This window comes from Drosophila takahashii, chromosome X, assembly GCF_030179915.1.
Source record: "Drosophila takahashii strain IR98-3 E-12201 chromosome X, DtakHiC1v2, whole genome shotgun sequence".
Lineage (NCBI taxonomy): Eukaryota > Metazoa > Arthropoda > Insecta > Diptera > Drosophilidae > Drosophila > Drosophila takahashii.
Window position 1 is genome coordinate 21,693,325 of NC_091683.1, and position 24,683 is coordinate 21,718,007.

General features: G+C 35.0%; 1 protein-coding gene across 3 annotated transcripts; it reads left to right on the plus strand.

The window, feature by feature from the left end:
- Positions 1 to 409: 409 nt before the first annotated feature.
- On the plus strand, positions 410 to 24,660 carry LOC108065687 (protein bric-a-brac 1). Of its 3 annotated transcripts, none has more exons than XM_017153801.3 (7): positions 410 to 839; positions 19,827 to 20,197; positions 20,710 to 21,179; positions 21,844 to 22,849; positions 23,666 to 23,790; positions 23,855 to 23,961; positions 24,021 to 24,660. In XM_017153801.3, exons 2-7 carry the CDS (start codon positions 19,907 to 19,909, stop codon positions 24,056 to 24,058), a joined length of 2,037 nt encoding a protein of 678 aa, XP_017009290.2. In that variant the 5' UTR covers positions 410 to 839; positions 19,827 to 19,906; the 3' UTR covers positions 24,059 to 24,660. The 3 variants fall into 3 exon arrangements, with proteins under 3 accessions (XP_017009290.2, XP_017009288.2, XP_070074818.1); XM_017153799.3 differs by having other exon boundaries at positions 24,044 to 24,660; XM_070218717.1 differs by lacking the exon at positions 410 to 839 and adding an exon at positions 18,507 to 18,610 and having other exon boundaries at positions 24,044 to 24,660.
- Positions 24,661 to 24,683: the final 23 nt, after the last annotated feature.

Consider the following 24,683-nt stretch of genomic DNA (forward strand, 5'->3'; position numbering starts at 1 on the left):
GTTGAATTGTTCGTTGTTAGTTACATTCTAAAATTATTGCATTTTTAGAATAGAGGAGCATAAAAACATTTTCTAGGTATTCATTAATTATTTTTAAATATGTGAAAATCCGAAAAATGGCCGAAAATGTTATTCCGTAATATATGGACAAAACTAAAACTAACATTGGGCCTTAACTAATTTGTTAGTAAAAAAAACTTTAAAGTCATAACAAATAATAATAAAACGTAAGGTGAGCACCGTGTTTCACAATTTTAAATTTTACCTCTTTATTAAATTAAAAGCTTATACGGTAGTGTGATTTCAAATTTAGCGGGAAAAGTGGATTTTTTAGTGGTATTCCCCTTTCGACATGTGGCAACCCTGGCCGACGTCGACTGCTCACTTAAAACCCAATTGCCGCGCCGAGTTGATAGTCTTAACTTAGACGCGCTTCATTGCAGTCAAAAGCCAGATACTGCGGTTAAAAGTTGAAACCATAACAAAACATGAACAAAATATTCTAAAATATTAAAAAAGAAAAAGACACTTTAGTTTTGGAGTTTTGGTAATATTTTGCAAGACAATTTAATGACAATTTTGTGGTTGGTGTCAAATAATTACAATATTCCAAGTGTTTACCGTTAACCGCACAAAAAAAGCGCGCGATTTGAATTTCCTGTTTTTTTTCAAGTTAACCAAAAGCAAAAACAAATGATATAAAAATGTATGAATGAATGAATTTTTTTCGCCAAAATCTGCTGCGTGTGCAATTCAATTCGAATAACAAAACAAAAAAACAAAGAAAGGCAAAAAAATAAACGAAAAGAAAAGATACCGCGAAAAGTCATAAAGAAAAGGTGAGAAAACAAATTATTTATTTCATGTGCTAAAAAGACACGCAAAACGAACGTCGTTTTATTTTTAGCCAAACAAAAGTTGTGTGTTATTTGTGTGATTTTTGTTTTTTGTTTTTGGCCGCCACTCTCCTCTTTTTAATAATATATTTTGTGCTTTTTTTGCATGTTTTGTTTTGTGCGTGTTTTTTGTTGAATAAAAACAAAAAAAAAAAAGGCGAACAAAATATTACGATAAAAATTCCGTTGTTCTCGCCGAAGGTTTCCGGGTTTGTTGACTTTGCCAGCTGAATATTCGAAATTGACATAATTATCATATGCAATTATTGTAAACAATTGTTTTGCGCCCAGGAAACGATTGCCATTTTTTCTTCACTTATTGTAATTTTTTTGCAAACTAATTGCGGAGATAAAAAAAATGGAAAAGAAAAAACCCATAGACCTGCAAAAAAATAAATTAAATTCATAGGCCAGTAATTTACATTTTTTGTCTACGGCTCTCTGTTTTTCTGTCTAAGCTTGATAATTAAGTTTTTTTGTGGCCTATGGAAAAACGCTACAAATTTCCCCGCGCACTCTATTGTTGTTATTCCCCCACAGTCGTGCACAATATAGTAGTAGATGTTTTAGAAAAATTAGCATTAAACATTTTATTTTATTTATTCTTAATTAAGTCATTTTTAAAAACTACATTTATCAGAGAAATATATAGATATTTTTAGGCTGGTCACTAAAATTTTTACCATGACTGTCTAACTTTTGGGGCGATTTTTTGTGCTCGTTTTTTGGTTTATCGGTTTCGCTTGTTTGTGTGGCTTATAGTTTTTCTTCTTCCCTTGTCTTTTTTTGCCATATTTTTTGTTGTGGTTTTAAGTTTTTTTTTCTTGGCTTTTTGTACCATTTGTTTGTTTTATTTATTTTTGCTGAGAGAGGCATTTCCGCCTCTACGGCAAAAGCAATTTTCAATTTACGTGTTTCTCTCTTTTTTTTACTGTACTGCAATTCATTTTTACAACTTTAATTATATGAACAAAAAACTGAAAAACATGAACGGCAAAAATTAAAATTGCAAATCGCATTTGAGTGATGTCGCCGTCAACGTTTCTCTGGCCTTTTGTTTTTGTCGGCTGTTTTATTCGATTTTTTGTTTTCACAGCGGCATTCGCCTGCGCAAAAAAGCAGCGAATAAAGTGGGAGGAAGGGAGAGGAGAGGCGAAGTGCGAGAGAGAGGCGCAAAATCTGCGTGTGATGGTATCAGGGGCGGATTTAAATATTTTAGAGGTGTGCTTAGTCTCCAAAAATGCAATTGCATAATAAGTAATAATAAATGTTTTGATTTTTTGACTTTAATTATTTGTTTAGACAAGCCCCCACTAAGAGTCCAAAATCCCCCATAATTTAGATTCGCCCCTGTATTATTGTGTGTTAGTGCTTGTGTGCGTGAGTGCTCTCTCTCTTCTGCTCTCTGGGTCTCCATCCTTCCCCATCTTCATCTTCCAATCTTCTTTCCCCCTTCCTCCTGCGCCCCACTCACACACATTTCAATTACATGTGAACGCGTGCTCCAAATTTCAAGTTCATTGTCCAAAAACAAAACAAAACAAAACAAAACAAAGCGATAACAAACAAAAACAAAAACAAGGGCAGGTCACCATCATCCATCGATACTGACACGCCCCCTTACGGCCCTCAAAATTTGGTAGTATTGTGTTAAATAATTCCCTGATTTTTAATGGTTTATTATGTAAGAAGTGTAACAATAATAATAATAATAATAATATACAACAATGTGCATTTGAACCTCTATTCAAGAAAAAATGCTAATATTTTGGGTTCAAAAAAAGGTTCAAAACTATTTAAAATTCCCTTTCCTACAAATTTGCATAGATCCCAATTTAAATATCATACATTTTTCATGTGTTCTTTAGAAAATAACTGAGTAACTTACAAAAAATGTATCTGCCCAAGCAAGATAAAAATAAAATAAAAAAACCCCAACAATAGATAGGGTATTCCCGCTGTCTTGTCCCCCATAAAAGAGGCAAGTATAACAAAATCACACTTATTTTCGTGTTATTCCGCAACCAAATCAAAATTCTTTAGAAAAACAAAAACAGCAGTAGGAAATAAAGCACAAAAAACGACACAAATTTTGACACGAAATATTGTTTTTCGTGTCTGATTATTTTGTTATTGGCTTTTAACAGAGCACTCTTTTTTTTTTTTATTTGCCATTCCAACTTTTAATTTAGTTTACTCTTTTTGCGTCTTTTTTTGGTGGGTAAATAAAGTTCACTTACGCAAATTTACAGTTGTTTATGTTTTGCGACCTACACAAAAAATAAAAATCATAATAATGCTTTTCGAATACCTTAATTTATTCAATGTATTTCCTTGAAATTTCCACAAGGTTTTTCATTTCTATTTGCTTTTGTGCTGAAAAAGGGCTCAATATTTTTTGCAGCCTTTTCTTTTTCATTGAGCTTTTTTTTTGCTCTCCTCATTCTCTGATATCAGCTCATATTTATAATTAAAAACAAACAAACAAAAAAACTACTCTGCAGGCGGCAAATCAGAAAAATGAAAACAAAAAAAATTAACAACGCCAGAAAAATACATATATTTATTTTGATGTATTTGTATTTGTGTGTGTGTGACTGCGGGGCAAGAAAATAAAAATACAAACTAACAAACACGTTAGGCAAATTTCGCTGATAACTTCGAGAAGTGGTGAAAATACTGGGGCACTGAATATAAAAAAAGAAGAGAAGAATACTTATAATACGAAAACAAAAAAAAGCTGAAATCAAAGCAATGGGGGAGAGATAAAAACTATTTCCGTCGCATAAAGCCAAGCGAAACAATGGGAAATAATAAAGAAAAGTAGAGAAAAATACCCGAACCCAAACCGAAAACCGAACCCTCCATTTAATCGCCCTTCGAAAGTTGAGAATTCTTTTGGCTCCCCGTTTCTTTTTCATATATTTTTTATTTTTCCGTTTGTCCAAGGTTTTTTTTCAAATCAAATTATGTCGCGATCGAAAATCACAAAAAAGGCAATACAAATACGGCCTCTATTTTTATGCAATTAACCGTCGGAAAAAAAAAAACAAAATTTCAAATTGGAAAGATAAAAACAAACAAAAACACACGCACACTCCAAATGGGGAACAAAAGCGAACTCTACAAAAATCACCCAAAACCGAAACCAAAAAAAAAATGCACACACATTTATATGTTTTATATAGCGAATACGAATCGAAATTATGAATCACAAAACGTTTTTTGTGGTCTGCCTTTTTTTCCTTTTTATTGTTATTGTTAGTAATTTTTTTTGGTTTTTTTCGTTAATACATTTTAATTCAATTTTGTTTCTTTCGCTTTTTTAATTTATCCGCTTCCGTGGCAATGTGGCATTTTATTTCTATTTAATTTGCAACAATATTTCAGCTTAAATTGTGTTACTGATTCAATTATATTTACTTTTCTATTAATTCAATTTGTACTTGTATGTGTGTACTTTATTTATTTTTTCCTTTTCGTTTTTTTTGCCAGAAACCTTGGCTGATAAGGGAGCTTTGCAAAAATGCATTGTGTAAACTTGATTTGGTTTTAGAGGGTTTTGTTGGAATGCAGGGAAATTAGAGTGGACCTTTTTGAAATCGAATAGATCTTATCAATAAATCCATAAACTAAAATAGTGTTTTAATATATATATTTTTCTGGAGAAACATTAACATTATAATTAAATTAGCGAGTGGACCTCTTGAAAATCTAATAGTTCTTTATATATATAATTTTCTATTATAAAATCTTAAAGTTAACCCCAAAGAAGGAATATTGAATATTAATCTAAATAAATAAAAACAATCTTGTTGCTGCATAATGAGTTAAAGATTATAAAGGCAGAAGATTACAGGGTTCATTTCTATATCAGTTTAAACATTTATAGCTCTATACGAGTAAATACTTTTTATGCCCCGAAGAAATCCAAGTTTTTATCAAGTTCTCTGAACCGCAACAGGTTCAAAGTGTATCCTTTTGTACTCCTTTATCGACCCCCCTTCCTCCCCACCCGATGAGAACTTATGGAAATCTTTTCGTAAATTTCCACCCTTTTGTTCGCCAGCAGATTGGAATTCCATCTAACGAAACGAACTACAAATCATGCTCTAAAAAGGCACAAAAAAGGCAAAAGAATAAAAAATTACAAAAAAAAGTGATGGAGACAAAGGGAAAATACGAGCAAAAAACCAGAAAAGTATATCCAGAGAAAAGGCAAGGAAAATATTAAAACAAGGCAAACATCGCTGGGCAAAATAAAGTCAAGCATTTAATTTATTTACCCCCAAAAACCTACCCACTTCTCCACTAGAAGAAGAAAGGGGGAAAAAAACGCTCGTTTTACTGTTGCTCGGTTTTTGCCTGTCCGCTTTTCCCCAATCTCCACCCCATTTTCCTACTCAATTTTTTTGGCGCGCTTGGCAAGGGGAGGAAAAACTATAAGCTTAAAAAAGGAGAAGAGAGGAGAAAAGGGGGGTGGGCAAAGAAAACTGTAACCAAATGAACGAACGAACTTTTCCAGCGTTGGGGAAGGTAAGAAAGGTTGGAAAAAAAAGGAAGAGGAGTAGTAAAAACCTTCATTTATATTTTGCACAGAACCAAATTGTAAGTGGCGTCCAAAACTCTGGGTCTACCCATTTCTATACCCTCATAAAGGCGTATAAATATTATTTGTCCCGATTCACTTGGGCATTTGGTCACACTTCAGCGCATTCCAGCACATTTGGTCACACTTCATTTGCACATTTTTATTAGGATTATTATTATAGTAAGTGTATTTGAATCGCGGTGACCAAAACTTTGTTTTCCCCTAAAACTTTTGCTCCTCCGTTCGGCTTACTCCTGAAACCCAAGGGATGGATTAGCAGTTTCATCAAATTTGAAACACACGAACGGTTTGAGACAGAGACAAACCCTTCGCAAGGTCGAATGGTAATGAAGTGGAATGCCATCAACTTGTTGAAAAAGATTGCCTTTTCCAGGGTATCAACGGTTTCACGCTCTACAAATAAACTTTATGCATTTTCTGTGTTTTTTGTGCGTTTTTTTTTGTTTGAGTCGGTACTCCCTTTTTTATAGAGAAAAACTCTTATATATTATATCAAATAAAAACACCTCTTAACGAGGTAAAAAACTAGTGACGACCGCACCTTCAACATACAAAAGTTCTGATATCAACATTTGTGACGAAAAATTATTACACTCGTCATTAAATAGACTTTCTAATATTTTCTCATTCGGCCCGCCCTAGCAAACTATTCCAACCTTTTTCCCTTCACAGGCATTTTCTATTGCAGCGTGCCGAATGAGAAAATATTAGAAAGTCTATTTAATGACGAGTGTAATAATTTTTCGTCACAAATGTTGATATCAGAACTTTTGTATGTTGAAGGTGCGGTCGTCACTAGTTTTTTACCTCGTTAAGAGGTGTTTTTATTTGATATCAGAAGTTTTTGTTTGTTTACTTTTGCTCTCATAGGAGCTAATATATACATTTAAATTTAAATTGGTCAATCATAATTTTTAAACTATTGTATTTTAACAAATTGAGTTAAAAAGGCGTTGAAGTATTTCAAAATACCTTTTAAACGAGGTATAGCACATGTCTGTACCTTTAGTAGTGTAGAACTTACAAACTAACGAAATTTAGCTACTTTTAGCTCTTTCCCGCTAAAGTAGCGGCTTTTTCCAAAAGTCGTAGAACAAAAGATTCCTATATGGAACTCTAAAGTGCAAATTTACTGATTCCATGACCCTAAAATACAGTTCGGACACCCTCCCACAAAATTCAATACTCAGGGAGCGTTAATTGTTCGAGCTGGCAACAGTGGCTATTTTCGTATAAAAATAACTATTAAACGTGACTTTTTACAGTAATGTGTTATATACCAAAATTTAAGGAATCTCAAGGGCTATACAGTTTAAGGTTTTAAAGAAAATCGTTAGAGCCGTTTTTGAGAAAAATAAAAAAAAGCTAAAAAAAAAGTTTTAAAAAATTGTCTTTTGTTCATATTTTTTTAACTATTACATTTACACAAATTGCATATAGAAGGCGTTTATAGCATTTCAAAATACCTTTCAAACGAGATGCAGCACAAGTCTGTAGCTTTAGTAGTATAGAAGTTACGGCTTTCCGAATTTTAGCTATTTATAGCTGTTTTCCCGCTAAACTAGCGAGTTTTTCCAAAAGTGGTAGAACAAAAGTTTTTAATATCGATGTGATGAACGTCATATCAAATTTTCAGAACTTAAAAAACATATTTTGGACAAGTGGACAAACTGACAAACAGAATTAAATTTTCATTTTGGGAAGAAGAAGAAAATCTTATTTTGGCTATAACTTTTGAACGGAGAGTCGGATTTTGACAAATGACCCCTCATTCGACGGGTATTTTCAAAAGGAATACAAGTAAATCATTGCGAGGGGGCATTTATCCCCACCGGCCCCAACAGCTCCAAATTTCTAAATTTTTACTTTTTCACTTTCACCGCTCTCTCTCCCAATCCAATTGATTTTCTTAAAGTCTTGGTATGCAATCCTTTAAGTTTTTGCAATACCTTTCGATTGGTGTATTACTCATTACGATCTGACTATCACAGCAGATTTTCATTTCTTCGTGTATATATAGTAGTCGCCTTCGCACACTCTCCTGGTGCGCTTCGTCACTACATGGACTGCCGTCCATAGTGATAAGTGCAGATATGTTGTAACTGTATATGGGCAAAAGTAGCAAGTGTGTGTGTGAAGGAAAATTGCACATAAACATGCAGGGAAAAAATGAGTGGAAAATCGGGAAAAAGGGGGGAAAAGGGGGCGTTTTGGGAGGGTCTTGCACATTACCAAAAGAGTAAATCACTTTTGAACGAACCGAAACCGAAACAGAAAACGAAAACGAAGCGAACCAAGCTGGTTGTCAGCATGGAAAATATCTCAATATTCACTTTGGTTCGCCTTTCCTTGCCCCTCCCATTTTTCCTTCATTTTTTCCTATATTTCGTTTTCTTTTTTTTTTTAATATTATTTTTCCGTTTTTCAGCGCCACTTTACTGCTGCTTTTCATGGGTGGGATTTTCGGGGAGGGGGCGACCCTGCGACATTGTCTCGTGCAAAAATTGAACAATTTTATAAAATACTCGAACGGAGCAGCAACAGCAAAAAACGTAATAAATTACAAAGTGCCCAAAAAAAGGAAAACACAGATTTTGTTTCGGAAAAAAGTAAGCAGCAAAAAGCAGGCAGCCAGTAAAAAAGCCATTTCAAAATAGAAACGACTAACAGATATCTGGTAATGGGGGGGTTTTACCAGACGGCTGCATAAAAAAAGGCCATAGAAAAATACTTACAATTTTGTAATATAATTTTTATGATCACTGAATATATAAGGCCTTATTATAGGTTGTTAAGGTTTCCTAATTTTCCGATTACAATATATTTATTAATAATGTTGTCTTGGATTGTATTTAAGATTTCGTTTCATCCATGAGGTCTATGATACCCCCAAGTCTGTATTAAGGCAGGGTAGCAACATTTTCATTTCAAGGAGACAAGCGACAAAAAACTCCCTGCTCTTCTCATTTCGAGATTGCGCCTCCATCATCATCAACGTTTTTTCCCTTAACTTATTCTTTTTTTTTTGGGATTTTTCCTATGTTCTTCATTTATTTTGTAGTTGGGCTTTTGTTATTAAAGTAATTTAAACGAAATAGTAAAAGTCAGCTGGGATCTTTGGGAGATTGTTTTACTTGATTGAAATATTGTTCCATCCTTAAATAAAGTGTACAAAGTAAATTGACAGAAAGAGTAATAATTTGGAACATTTGAAGGAATTATAGAATTATTTTAATTCCGTAAAATGTTTAAAAACTTTTTAATAAAACAACAAAAAAAACCTTCAAAAGTTATGTTATGTTCTAATATTTTTTAAAAAGGTTTTGGTTGATTTTCCCCAAAAACTTTTTGTTCTTCAGCTTTTTGCACACTTTTCTGGCTTTTCCACGAATATCAGCGAAATAATACTAAAGTTTACATTAGGCGCGGACAAAAAATATGATAAATAATGAAAATAAAAACGAACGAGCAGGCGGAATAGAAATACAAAACACCGACATAAACAAATGGCTGGCTGGCGGGGGTTCCCCTTAGCGTGGTGATGATGTTGGTAACAAGAAGCAAAAGGCAGTAAACAAGGCAGTAATATGAGTTAGAATCCGCGGCGGAGGCTAACGTACTTACAGCTACAGCCGCAGATACTACAGATACAGATACATATAGCACCGGCTAAAGATACAGATACCAAATGCCGTAGAGCGGCGCACACACAAAAAACGACGACAGTTTTCTTGATGAATGTTCTTTTTCCCCCTCAGCAAGTGAGTTTTTCCCCCAGAGTATCTTACATCTTACATTTGTATCTGCAGCTTCTTTGGCTTTTTCATGCGCCGCCACCAAAAACAACAAAAAAATCAAATAGAATAGAAGGAACCCAAGCTGAAGAAATAGCTGCTAGCTACACTTTGAGAAAATGTCATATAATATCATAAATTAAAAATAAAAGAAAATGTCTTTTTTGTTTTTATAATACTAAACGACAGAGACTGCTTGCACTGCTTGAATTCCATTATTTGCTAATAACTTTTTCAAGAATGGTCCGATTTGAAAAATGTCTTCTACATTTCGATAGGTTATTCAAAGAATTGTAAAATATAAATATTCGAAAGCTTTCATTTAAGCTTAAAAAGTTTTCCAAGAGCCTAAAAATAGAAGTTTAGAAATTAGTTTACTTTTACTGATATATATTATATATTATGCTCTATAAATTAAATACTAAATATATATTCCAATCATTTATATACTATGAATTACAAATATTGATTCTACTTAAGTATTTTAATTATATTAAACAAGCAATTTGTTTTCAATAGCCAATTTGCCAGTCATTTTTTCCAGTGCAGTAAGTAGTAGGTAACTTCCTCTATTTCCCCCCCGATTTCCCCTTTGAGATTGTGCAAAGCAGCTTTTCCTTTTTCCAGCTTTGCAATTTGTGTTACCCGCTCGCTCTCCCTTTTGGTTTTGTTTTATTCAATTTTTTTTTTGTTTCGTTTCGTTTTGTTTGCTATTTTAGCCAGCCAGGTTTTTGTGCAGCTTTTCCAGGCAAAAGAACAAGGCACCAGCAGCAGAAGCAGTATCAGTTAACAAGGTAGTAGGGAAGCCAGGGCAAAAAGGGAATTTCTCCAGCAGAGAGATCCCCCTGGCATCATACCATCCCCATACCATCCCATCAACCCAACATCCCAAACCGATGCACCTGCTCCAAACCATTGATCATCGGTTCTGCGTTCTGCGTTCTCGGCTCCTTTGACTATATTTCCATGGAAAAGGGTTTTCGAGATCTACGCGAATATTATTTATAGGCTTGGCTAGACCTTGACTTGATTTAAAACCCATCTGGCTGATGGATTTATTTGGGGCTAAGACATTTATGAGGAGCCAAGTCAGTGAGAGTTGTACTTTTTCCAAACTAAGTTTTCTACTTTTGAATTATATATGTTTTCACATAACACTTCAAATATTATTCATATTAGTTCTTAAATACAAAAAATGATATCCCATTGTTCATTTTAAATTCTTTGGTATCCTTATGTTTATAATTAAAAAAAATGTCATGGTGAAATGTAAACGAAATTCTATTCCATAAATATTTACGGCTTTGTATGCTTAGATCGAAATGAAGTCGAAGCATTTTGGTTCCGTTTGCTTATATGATCCGTAGTATATTTACAAAAGTATCATGTTGTTATGCAACTTAAAAAAATTTTTTCGGTTTAATAAAAAATTAAAATAAAATTTTTCATTTAATGAATATCCATTAGCTTTTGGCTCGGCAAAAAATAAAACAGAAATAGATGTAAGGAAAGATGGCAGGAAAAGACAATCTGGTTATTTGGCCAGGACTCTATTTATGGTGAAGTCCTGTTTTTTGCATTGTTATTCTTATGGTACTCCCTCCTCTTTCACCTTCGTACTCCCCCTTTTTCCAGCTCCTTTGAGGTTCAGCAACCTTGAGGTTACACAGATGCGCTGAATGCTTCGAGCAACGAAACAAAAAAAAAGAAGAAAATATGTTTCTTTATCTTCAGCAGTGTGTGTGTGCCAAACTGGACGCTGCGTGTTTTTTTTTTTTTTACTATTGTTGCTGTTGCTGTCTAATAATTTCAGCAAGAAAAGCCACAACAACAAAGCAGCTAAAAAAAAGAAAGAAAAAACAGTTTAGAAAAGCTCAGATAAATTATGCTTCTATGACACTAAAGTCAGTACGTTTTTTTTTAACTAAATAACAAATATATTTATAAACTTAATTATAAAAAACTAAATTTGTTTTAAGATCAAAAACAAAATAATTTTTTTTTTATCTGTAATACTTATCATTTTTATCATTAAGGATATTTTCTGTCGAGTAATATAAACAAGAAAAATTAAACCATAAAAAAACTAGAAAAAATCCGTTTAGAAAAGCTCAGAAATATTATTATTTTATAACACTGAAAAAAGTAAGTATTTATCCAAAAATATATATATATTTTTTTTTAGATTTAGATTTTTTTAGATTTATAGATGAACTTTTAAAAAAAGTAAATAGTTTTTTGGAGATCAAATCTCTATGCATTTTGTGACCATATTTTTTGAAATTCATGTGTTATATTGAGTTATATTATTTGTTTTTTCAATAACAAGTAATATTAATGACATTTTGTCGCTATCATTAGTATTTGTTTATTTTAGTTAGGAACTCCTTTTCCATTCCGTGTCATAGGGGCATAATGCGGTAGAAGAGGGGGCTTAAAAGCTGAGAAGAAGAAGAAGCTGCATAAGTCAACACTCGACAACAACAAAAACGGAAGGCGAATGCACTTGGCCAACAAGAACAATAACAACATTGGCAATATCATAGTTATAGAGGATCGTAAAGTAAAGTTGCACAGTTTTTGTTGTTTGGTTGTTGGTTTGCAGGTTGGTTTTTATTTTACCTTTTTTTTTTGCGTTGTTGTTTTGGGGGCAGAAGGCTTTATGATGTTGCGTACCTCTCCAGATCTCTATAAATGTATATACATATATCTTTATAGTGTGTATGTGTGCATTAAGTGTTATTGCACTTGGCCTTATTCGCAATTGTATATTTCGCTGCAGATCGGGGGACTAGGTAGCTGGTCTTGATCTTGGACTTCAATTTGGACCTCCATTCCCTTTCTTGGCCTAGGTTCGCCTTTTTTCTCCTGCAGCATTTGGCATTCCGAAAAAAAGAAAACCAAATACAAGAACCCAAAGGCAAACGCAACCGTAGAATCTGCCAAATGAACATACATATATATGTATCCATGTTTGTACAAAAAGGGGGGAAACCTGCGTATCTGTAAGATGCTTCTTTTTCTGGATTTTTGCTGCTTGCTGCGTGTTCTGTGCTCTTTCGCAATTTTCTTCATTTCTTTTTATTACTTATTAATAATATGAATTTCGAATTGTGGCCCATCCGCAATCAGCAGCAAAACGAAGCGTGTCAAATGGGTTCGAATGGGAAATATCTATCAAGGGATTCTTTTATTTCATTTTATTAAATATCTAGTATTTTGAAAACTAAAATTTAAAAAAATGTTTTTGTATTAAACAAAATTACTATAAATTTATCTTGATTTTCACGAAATTAATGAAGATATGAAATGATTTATTTGTATTATAAAAAATGATATAAACAAATCAAATATCATCACTTAGACAGACTTCAAGTTTCCTTGCCTCTGTTTCGGCGACTCCTCGTGTTTGTTTAAATTGCCACAGTAAATATTTATAGAAATCCAAAAACACCCTTCTCCGTTTGCAATCTATAATGGTTATAAGGGGTTTGGGGGGTACGGGGGTATGAAAAAAAAGCATAAACGCGCTCCGAAAAAAAACTCCTACCAATTTGCCAAGAAAGCGAGAATCAAGAACGCATAGATTTTTTCTTTGAATTGCTTTCGAATGCGAATTCTTTCTACATTTCTTATGATTATTTTTTTGTTTATGTTTCCTTTTCTCTTTTTTTGTGTGTGTGTTTTTTCTGGCTTAAAGCAGAAGAAGCGGAGAAACTGCTTATTCATTTGACTTGGTCTTTCTGTCGTCGCGTTTATTTTATTTTTGTATACCCTGTAAAGTTGGTTATGACTGAATTTAAACAGGATTAGGGAATGTGTTTTTTTCACAAAGAGTGTCTTGATATTTTTTGAAATACTTTGGAAACCTTTAAGTATTTATTTTTAATTATATAGGGTATCCTTTAGTCTTCTATTCCTTGATTTATGCAAGCAGGAGAGTGGACAAGTTGTAGTTGGAAGCTAGAAGAAGCTGAAGAAGCCCGTTGTGTTGTTGCTACAGCAAAACGTCCCTAAACCAGATTAATATCAATGTTGACTTTCTAAATACAAGATGATTACTCCCTTTAAAAATGATAGTTTAGATAATAATTCTACATTGACTTTCAAGAAAGTTATGAAGATAACAGCTGCCTCTTTCACTTTAATATAATATTCTTGAAATATAAAAACCTTCAAATTACAGTAATTCTATGTTGATATACAAAAAGTTTATGTAAATTACTAGATCAATTTATTATAACATTCTTAAAACATATGAAACATTAAAATTATGAACTCTTAAATTTATATAATCAAATTAAAATCTTGTAGTTTGTATAATTGCCCTCCTAATTTGTTAGTAGTTTTACTCAAGGTGTTTCACTGTATTTGATGCAAATTTGTACAGTATTTAGTGGTTTTTGTTGTACTCAATGCGAAATTCGCATGTCTGCAGATCGTATTTGGTTTTTCGTTTTCTTTGAATATCTTTCGTTGCGGTTTTTGATTGAGCGTAAAAAAAGTGGATGGAAAGAAGAGGAAATGTTTGCATAAATCAAATAAATATTCTGCAGTTCTTATTATTGACATTACAAAGGGGAAAATATAATTGAGTCAAAATGTGGAAAAAGCCTTTGAAAGTTTATAATTTTTAGCAAAAGTGAAGTCACATAATTTTGTCTTTTTTCCGGGCTCATTTTTTGTTTCTGTTTTGTTTTATTAACATTTTTTTATGGCGCCATAAAATTTATGTTGAGTGGTGGGTGGAGGGGATGGTGATTTTTCAGCCCAGGACTTTCGGAGAGGTCATAACTCCCAGGCTCTATAAACAAAGAAATAAACGGATATGAAACTTTTTCATTTTCATATATTTTTCGCTTGCGTATTATTATTTTTATTAATATTAAAAATAACCAAATGAAAATTGTGTAAAACACTCTACATATTTTTGCCGTGTTCCATTTGCAAACAAGCTTAACCCTCCTTTGCCCCCCATTCTCTTCGTCAGCCAGCACATAAATTTATATTAAAATTTTTTGCTTCACGTTAAGGAAAGCTACAAAAAAAAAAACACAAAAAAAACAAGGTGGAAAACAAGAAGCAAAAACCCAACGCAAAAAAAAATCGAAAAAAAACAGGAGCAGCAGCGTCGACAATGTTAAAAAATTATACAAATTACAAAAGCGAGTGGAGCAAAAAAAAAAATGCTGTTGAAGAAGCAGAAAAATAAAGAAAGAAAATTGCTGTTGGCAGGAAAAAGGATGTGTGTATAATATATAAAACGTGTACATAACTACCCAGCTATATAATATAGATATATATTGAGTTATATACTCGGTGCTTTGCACTTATCGGAGCCTTAATGCAATTGATAATGCGGTTACCGTATTTTTAAGCCCCACTCCCTTTTCCGTTTTTATTTCGCGTTGACTATAAAAACCAATTTTGTTTGTGCCCATCGTTTGAGTTAATTTCGATATCGGTTTATGCCAAGGGATTATCCCTTTTTTTCGCTGAGGTGAGGTCAGCGTGGCAAGCAGTTTAATTACTACCAGGCAGTGAGGAGGGATTAAATCGGGATCTTTTACCAGATCATTTAAAAGATTTTTCATTGAAACTTTAAAAAAAATACTACAATCTCTTACTATGAGCATATGTAACCTCAGAAATCTTTTAAAAATTTAAAAATTAAATATTTTAAATAGTCAAAATAAGAAAAGAAGGAATGATAAGGAATCACTTTTAAATTTTAAAGAGTGTGTCTAAAAGTATGCAGTGAATAAGGGATAGTTGTCCTCCTGTATAAATTGCTATCAATTTTGGACTAAAAATATATTGTTGCGTACTTTTAGACACCTAATTTGACATTTTTAAATGTGATTTTAAAAATCCACCTAATTCTTTAAATGTTATTTAAGCTTTGGTTAACCCATTTAAGTTTTAAAACCAGGACACTCTTTAACTTTCGAATCCATTCAGGGTTTTTGGGTTCCCCAAAGATTGCCATCGAGAATTGGCATTGAGAAATGGGATTCGTGGTACCCCAAAATATATACGAATCCATAAGTATTGCTAGTAAATGTTCAGTTATGTATATAAAACTGTATCTATCTCGATTGAGTTCTCCATTAATCATGGCTGGAATTTACCACCTCCACCCCGGAAAATGCTAAGGAAAAACTACAAAAAAAAAAAAGAAAAAGCCGAGCAAAAAAAGTGGAAATTTCTCCGTGTATCTTGGAGTTGTTTTCCTCGCTGTGTGTGTCCCTGCCAAGCATTTATAAAAAGGAAATGGGGAAAATCTACAACCATGTGTGTGTGTGAATAAAAAAATTAATAATAAAAAGAGACAGCAAGGAAAAGCAGAAAAGCATTATAAACACACACACACACGGATGACAGGTCCACATATAAATTCCGTACTCTCCTTTTTTACATTCCGTTTCTTTTTTTTTTGTATGGAAAACTGTGTACCTTTCATTTAAGTTGACATGAAAATCGATATTTAAAAAAAAGGATAAAATTGCTGAAAATAAAAAAGGAGCTGGGAGCTCAGAAAACATAAAAAACGTCAAGTAAAAAAATTACAGCTTAAAAAGTAGGAGAGAAGCATGGGGCGAAAAATAAGAAAGAAAAATAAATGGGAAAAGACAGAAACTGAAAATAATAATAAAGAGCAGGGGCGGAGGGGGGAAAACTGCAAAAAACGAGGGGGGGCGGAGGAAACGAAATGAAACGAGAAACGGTCGTTATGTTTTTTTCTTTATTTATTTTTTTTTTGTACCCTGCCTTTCTTTATTTTCCCTTCGTTCTGCCAGCTTTTTGTGTTTTTATTTATTTATTTTTTCTTCTCTCCAACGTCGCAGTCGCTGTAATGTCTTTTTTCATTTTTATTTTTCCGCTCGCAACCTTTTTGCGTCACCCCCTTTTCCAACCCCCTCCCTCCCCCTGCCCCTTACAAGCTTACAAGCAGTGAAGAAGTAAAAAAAAAATAAAATAAAAAAAGATGCAGCAAAAAACACACAAAACGAAATCCAAAGAAGAAGAAAAATGTGATAAAAACTGAAAAATATTTTCCATGAGAAAATCCAAAAGAAAAAGGGGCCTGCATGTGTGTGTGTCTGTGTGCGACTGCTTGGCGGGAAAAATATACTACAATAAAACATGTATTTTTTATGCCAACCCAACCACCCACACACCCACCCCATTTTCGTGTGACTGTGTTGGTTGTAGCTTTTTTTATTTTAAGGAACTTAAATGTGTAACGCTTCCAGCGAGTGGGTGTGAGAGGGGGAGAGAAGGGGGTGGGGGTGGGGGAAGAGATTGGGATCAAAAACCCTTTGCAGTTAACTCTTGTCTATGTGTGTGTGTGTGTGCTGGGGGTAGATGGAGATGGGGGGGTTTCTATTATTGTGAGTGAACCAAGTCAGAAAACCGAAACAGAAACCAAACTCAAATCCCAATCCTTGAGTGCCGGACATTGCGTTTTTTAATGCCACTATTTTGTACAGTGGAACATCCGTAAGTTGAACTTGGGAAATAATACAGGTCTTACCAAAATACAAGTCCTTTATATAAAATGTAAATTCTTCCAAACACAGAAATTAGTACGACTTTAAACTTTCAAATATATTAGAAAAGCCAGAGTCCCATGGTTTAATTTCAAATTAGGAAAATATATATTTTACAAATTCACTTTAAATTGAATTGTAAAAAACATTATTAGGGGAGCCAACCAAAAATACAGGTCCTGTAAATAAAGTTTTTATTTAAAATATGTAATATCTTCTAAGCCCAAAGGCAGAAATCATTAGAATTTTAAAATCAATATATTAGAAAACCATCAAAAATTTTAGTTTTAATTTAATCATAAAAATCTGTTTATATTTTTTTCATGAAAAGCCAATTAGTTTATGAACAAAAGATTTAAATGTGATATGTTCTTTCTTATATTTCTTTTCTTTCCCTTAAATAGAGCTCGACTGTATTTTATATATCAATCATGCTGGTCGTACAAAAAACCGTACATATGGCATTCGTTTATATACTAGCTAAAGAAGTCCTTTCTTCTGGGGCTTTTTTCTACCCATTTTTTTCCCGTTCTTAATACTTTTTTTTGTGCAATTTATTTGCCAGCTTTCTGGTGCTGATGTTTTTTGTAGTTTCTGTTCTGTTTTTCAACTTTCCTTTGGCATTTCTTGCAGCTGAAAAAGGTGAAGCGAAATTTGCTTTCGCATTCTGTTCGCGAGCTTCTTTTTCTTCTTTCTTCAGCAGCGTTTTTCAACAGTTCCTCTTCTTCTTCTTCCCCTTTTTCTTTTTCTCGGGCGAATTTTGACCCATGCCGGGAGTTTCTTTACTTTCAAAATAAGTTTGTGTGAGTGCGAGTCCTTTTTTCCCTAAATGTGTGTGTTTGTGTGGTCCATTTTGTACACTGGACATAAAACGCAGCTAACATAAAGTTCTTATCCCCCTACCATTATCCTACCCTTTTTTGCTTCGCCTTTCCCTTGTGCTATTAGTACTAAAAGCAAGAATGCGTTTCACAAAAAAACAAAAAAAAAAAAACACAAAGTTTAAGAGACAAAAAATCCAAAAATTTGTTGGCAAATACATATATAAAAAAAAGGGTAACAAAATTGTTGGGGGAATTCTTAAAATTTATTACCGTACCAGGAAAAGGGGTAAAAGAGAGTGGGCGACCATATCTCTATCAACCTCTTTTATATATACATAAATATATATATATATACCCCCGTCAACATCCACAAATGTATTTTAACCTTTTGGGAAAGGACTCCAAATCGTAATATTCTTCAGGATTTATGTTATACCATATTGTAAATTCTTAAAGATTCTTCATAGTCTAAAAAAAACTTGCCTTTTTATATTTATTTTTTTTTTACAATTTAATCAGAAACATTTTCAAGTTTGACCAACATTTCAAGTTATATTATAAAAATGCCAAAACCACATGATATTGTATCTTTAAGATACTCCGCTTTCAATTTTGTACACGTTGAAATTGCAATTAATTAATTTAATAAATTCCTGGACTTTAAAAAAGGAAATGCCAGGTTGACTTACTATGGATATAGAATTATCTTTACCGCGAAAATCAATTTATTTCGCCCTTTCGTCACGTCGATTCGATTTTACAATTACGATGAATCTGTGGAAATCGACAACAAAAGGGATTTTATAATTGCTCTTTTCATTTTTTCCGTACTTTGCGTTTAAGTATATTGACATATTGGTTTGTGTGGGATGGGAGATGTGAGATGGGGGGAAAATTGTGTTTTTATTAAGCGTCAACTCATTTTGTACATGTAGGTACACCCAATACTATATATATTACATAAATGCACATATATATATGTATATATATAGGAGGGAAAAGCGACAAACAATATAAAGTTTTACCTTGCGCATAATATTTGCGCTGAATAAAAGTGTGCACAAAAAAAATGGAAAGAAAAGAAAAAAATTATGAAAATTTTTTATGTGTATAAAAAAGAGTGAGAGAGAAGAATAATAATAAAATGAAAACGAGGACGAACATTTTTATGGTGCTGCAGTCTGAAAGAAAAAACTACCATCCCCATTCCCCTCCCCTCATTTTTTCCCCACCCACCGAAGTCATTGGCGCTTCTTTGTTGCCAGGGAAATGGAGCTGGAAAAAACATCTCGCCATTCGATGACTGGCAGGACTTTGGTTTTTTTTTTACTCTTTCCCGATCCCCGACTTGCTCTCGCATAAAGCGGGAATTTCGATTATTTATTTGGCTGAAAAAATTGCGATGAATTTAATTCGAAAAATACCTTGAAAAACAGGCCAACAAGAAGTTCTCCGCATGCCAATGCTCCGGGGGGGAAAAAAACAACAAACCCTTTCATTAAACGGTAAAAAGCTGCATGTCCTCCGATTGACATTTACACACCGACGCACTGCGAAAGGATTCATAGGGATAACAAGTTTAACGATGAATATAATGCTCCAGGCTCGACAAAAAACCAATAAACACGACTGAAATATATGTGTTCAGATGGGCGGAAAAATTTTACATATTAAGAAGAGTCAATTTAGGATTTTACGGTGGTCGAGCTGCCTGTTTTTTTTTTTTTAATAAATAATCTGGGAATTTTAATGAAATATTTAACTTTAAAATTAATTATGAATTTGTTCTTTGTCCTTTGAATGCGTTTTTTTGTGTCTTCAATTATTTATCATTTGGAACATTTATTTTTCATTACTTGCATAAGTAGGAAATCGCTTAAAAAATGCTAGTAATATGTATTTGGAATTTGTTCTATCAATTTTGGTATTTTAAATAAATTTGTAGTTTGATTTTAGGCAGCTTTATGGGTGAATTCAAACCTCTAATTTATTCAATTAATTTTGCTTTTATGCTGCTTTATGAGTGATTTCAAATTTCTAATTTTTTCTGTGATCTTATTCATTTTAAATATATTGTAGCATAATTTTAGGCACCTTTATAAGTGATTTCAAATCTCTTACCTTTTTTTTCGTATCTGCTTTTTCAGGCAAGGAGAGGACCTCCAGTAGAATTACTAGAACCACCAGAGGCACCACCATCAGGGGCAGCAGCAGGCGCGGCACCACCATGCTGCCGCAGCAGTACTGCCTGAGGTGGAAGTACCACCATAGCAATCTGCAGACCATGTTCTCCCAGCTCCTGGATCGCGGCTGCTTCTGCGACGTGACCTTGGCCTGCGAGGGCCAGCTCATCCGCGCCCACCGCGTCGTCCTGTGCGCCTGCAGCACCTTCTTCGACGCCGTGCTCTCCAACTATGCCAGCGAACGCGATCCGATCATCATCATGAAGGACGTGACCTTCGCGGAGGTCAAGTGCCTCATCGAGTTCATGTACAAGGGCGAAATTAATGTGGAGCATGTGAGTAGAAGCCATTAGTTTGGAAATTTATAAACCATTCATTGTACTGAAATGGAAAAAAATACTTTTCCTAATAAATTAACTAGAAATTTATTCAAAATAAAACTTAAATAGATATATTGATTCTTAATTTTCGGGTATTGAAAACATCCATTTAAAGAAATATTTATACGATTTTTGTGCTTTAAAATAAATCATAATATACTTTTAAGGGCTGTTACAAATAAAAATAAAATATAAAAAATATTGTTCATAAAGAATTAACTAGAAATTTACTTAAAATAAAACTTAAATAATAATAATAATAATAATAATGAAAACGTAAAAGTTTAGAGATTTGAAACTGCTTATAAAGTAAAAAATTAAATTTTCAATTTTCAACAAATATCAATACGATTTTGGGGTGTCAACATAAATCGTAGCATACTTTTAGGGACCTTCAGAAGGGATTTAAAATCTTTGGCACCGATAAAAATCAAAAAATACAACCCTGTATTTTCTTGTCTTTCCAGGCCAGCCTCCCTTCACTGCTAAAGACCGCGGACGACCTGAAGATCAAGGGTCTGGCCGAGGTCACCTGGCGCGACGACGAGGACGGTCCGCCGCCACCGATGGCCGCCGCGGAGTTCCATTCGCCGCCACGCAGTCTGGCGGAGAGCTACGCCCAGGACCTAATCCTCCAGCACCAACAGCAGCAGCAGCCCCCGGCTGGTCCGCCCTTGCACCTGCACAGCTCTGCCATTTTGGACAGGGATCGTGAGCAACGGGATCGCGATCGGGAGCGCCTGTCCCCGGGAATGGAGAGTGTGCTGGGTCGCATGCCCGTGATGACGCCGCTGCCGGGTGCCGCCGGCTCAGCCGGAGTGGGTGCGATATCCGGGGCCACAGCCCTCGAGGGCGTCGCACCCGTCGAGCACTTTTTGGGCCCCAAACGCAAGCGGGGTCGTCCGCCACTAGACGACGCATACGATGTGTTCAACGTGTAGGTTGTCTTTTAATATTTTTTCAATTAATCGATTTTTTTATATTATAAAATCTCAGTTTTGGGGGGTTTTCTCCAGAAATCACTAGTGCTTTTAAATTATTTACAAAGGTGTCGAAAAGTATGCAGCGAAAAAATAAATCTATCAAACATCCTGATAAAAATTATTTGCTTGCATACTTTAAGATTCTTTATAAGTGTTTAAGACTCTCATATAAAAAGCCTTTATATATCTACAAAATATTTACTTAAGCATTATAAAATCAAGGATTCAGCATTTATATAGGTGTCATAAAGTGGTCGCTGAAAAATGAATTAATACAAAATATGGTTTCATACTTTAAGATTCCTTGATAAATTACTCAAAGCCACTATTTATTTTCAAAACAATTAAAAACATTGAAGAATGTCTGAAATGAAGTATTTATTATTAGTGTTTTTAAATTAGTGTTATAAATCTATTATACATCCTGATTAAGAAATATGGTTGCATACTTTTAGCCACTTTTATAAATAATTTTAAATCGTTATTTATTTTTAAAATGCTTATATTAACATATTAAATATTAACCTAAAATGATTATATTTTTCCTTTAACATAAAGGAATCTCTTTAATCGGTTTTTCCTAATTTCCCCCTTGAATTCTCCTTTTCCCCCGGACAGACGCAAGCTGGCCCAGTATGCCGCCAACCTGGAGCCCGCCCAGCGTGCCTATTTGGAGACGGCGCGTCACTTCGCCGAGGAGCCTCCGCTGGCGGCCCATGCCGCCTCGATGGCCTCCCCGCCCGCCGCCTGCCCGCCCAAACAGCGCCAGCGCCTACGTCACCAGCAGCAGCAGCAGCAACAGCAGCAGCAGCAGCAGCTCCTCCAGTCGGAAACCAGTGACCAGGAGCCATCGGTTGCTGGCCAGGATTGGTCCAGTTCGGAGCCCAATGGCAGATGCACGCCCAAGAACCCTGGCGATGGCGATGACAACAAGCAGGAAACGGAAGCCGGCGAGGAATCGCAACCGGATGTGCTGACCAGCACAAGCAGTTCCGCCAAGAAGCTGGAGAAGATCAGCGAGCGGCGCGAACGTCATGGCAAGCTGCGTCATGCCCGACGGCTGTACGAGAAGTCCGGAGGAGGAGGAGGGGCAGGAGGAGGGGAGGAGGTTGAGTCGCCGCCGAAGGAGGAGCCCGACGAGCTGCCGCAGCCGCTGGAGGAGATTGAGAATGAGCATCTGGTGGCGAACAGGGCGGAATCGCCACGTCCCACGGTCGTGATTCCGGCCAGTTTTGCCTGCAAATACGAGGGGGGCGTGGCAGCCGGAGGAGGCGGTGGATCGAGTGGCTCTTCCTCCTATTTGATCAACGAACACGGCATGCTGATGGCCCACGAATTTGCACCGAATGTGGCCAGTGCCGCGGCCACCGCTGCCGTTGCCGTTGCAGCAGCCGCCGCCGCCGTGGCAAATGCCTCAGCCGGAAGTGGAAGCCAGGATCCAGGCGGCAGTGGCGGTGCCGGCTCCTCCGCCGACTATCCCGACATCAAGCTGGAGGACTACGATGCCGCCGAACTGCGCCTGACCAACGAGGAGCTGTCGCAGTGGCAGGACGTCATCAAGATGGACGACTATCTGGCCAAGGGGCGGCGTCCACAGTTCTGGGAGGAACCCTTTACCAAGCGTGTAGGTTGACCCATTAATTGTATTAATTTATTTATTAGGTAATATCTGTGAAGTTTAAAAAACTATGAAATACCTGTATGCATAGTACATAGTAATTTACATTTATTGGAGGTTTTTCACCCCCTCTAGTTTAAATTTTTATTTTTTTCTGTAGCCTATTGGCCTAACTAAAAATTTCGTTCAGTTATTTTTCAGAAATATTTATTTTTCTTGCTTAAGTATTTATTTATCGGATTTTTCTGGCCATTGTTGCAGTTTTTCTTTTATTTTTTGTCTTTCCTTTGTGCCAGATTATACATTTTTCACACAGTTCTTCGGGCCTTTTTCCCATTTATTTTCTCAGTTTTTATTTAAAGCCCTTTTTCGTTGTACAATTTTATTTATTGTGATTTTATTTTATTTTAAAAATCCTAAATATATTTGAAAAGTGTACTGTAGACGTTTAAAAATAAATATTACAGTTGATGTTGGCAAAACAAATGTGGTACTAAAAAAGTGGCACATAAAAGCAAGTTAAATAGTGTTTCACCTTTTTCTGGAATTTTTTGTATTTTTTTTTTCTAAAACCTAACAATCATTTCTGTTTTGTAGTTTGTACTTTTTAGAAAGCTACTATGAGGAAAAAAAAAAACAAATTAAACTAATTGTTTAGGGTGTGACAAGGCTTTTTTTTATCATAAATTAACTGAAAGACCTTGAAAATGTAATGATTATAATAGAGGAGAGGCTCAAGGGGGTGGTCAAAAACAATACAAAATAATTGCAATGACTGAAACTACATAGTTTTTTAATATTTTTTATTTGTTTATCTTTTAGGTGCTGGATGCCATTAAAAACAAAAGACTCGAGATGAAAAAGGCCGCCAGAATTCTGGGCGTTTCCTACGGCACTCTTTATGGGCGTTACCGCGAGGTATATGGCTGCCTGAAGCATCCTTACAGGTGCGTTCTCCCCCGATCCTGGCCAACATAGATTTTTAATACCAATTAAATCCCCATTTTTTAGTGGCACCGCCTTCCGTAACTCGGGATCCACCTCGGCCAGCCAGTTGGGAGTTCAGCCGCGCTTCGACTTGGGATTCCGCAACGGAGGAGTCCTGCCAGCTCAGCTGGGTAAGTTAGATATATAGATACCAGTGGCGAGGGCCAAACCAACTCACTGGGGAATTAAGTCCAAACCAATCCCTACTTGCAGAGCTGGGCAAGCTGAAGAAGGATCTGAGCGAGCTATGGACACGTCCGCAGATTTGAGGACCAACCAATGCCACCACCACCACCACAACTATGAAGAAACTGCAGAAAAATCTCAAACGACGCCACAAGCTGATCTAGGATCACAAGGATAAAAGACAGCTAGACGAGGCTAGTTTTAGATCCCGAAGAAGAAAAAACAAACACTTTCCTGAATCGATTCCCACTTTAATTTGTTGCACCCCTCTCGGGTCGCAACTATAACTGATCTTCTACACATTTAGGATCTTATTATTACATAATATAATATACTATATAAATACATGTCTATATATATACATTTAAAGCCGACGCACGCGTGGATTAGTTAATTGAAATACATATTATAAACACACACACACGGGCACGTGTTGTTCTAGAGATAAATACATTTCTCTTGGTAGTGAAATTAAAACGAAAATAAACTATGGAATCTAGTTAATCAATAACATACAACAAAAGTGAAGTGAATTTTTTGATAAGCTAAAACGAACACAAACAATATGTATTACATACAAAAAGAAATATGTTTAAAACGAAATAAAATATTATCTATGAAAAATATGTTTAAAACGAAATAAAGTAATATCTATTCAAGGGTTTTT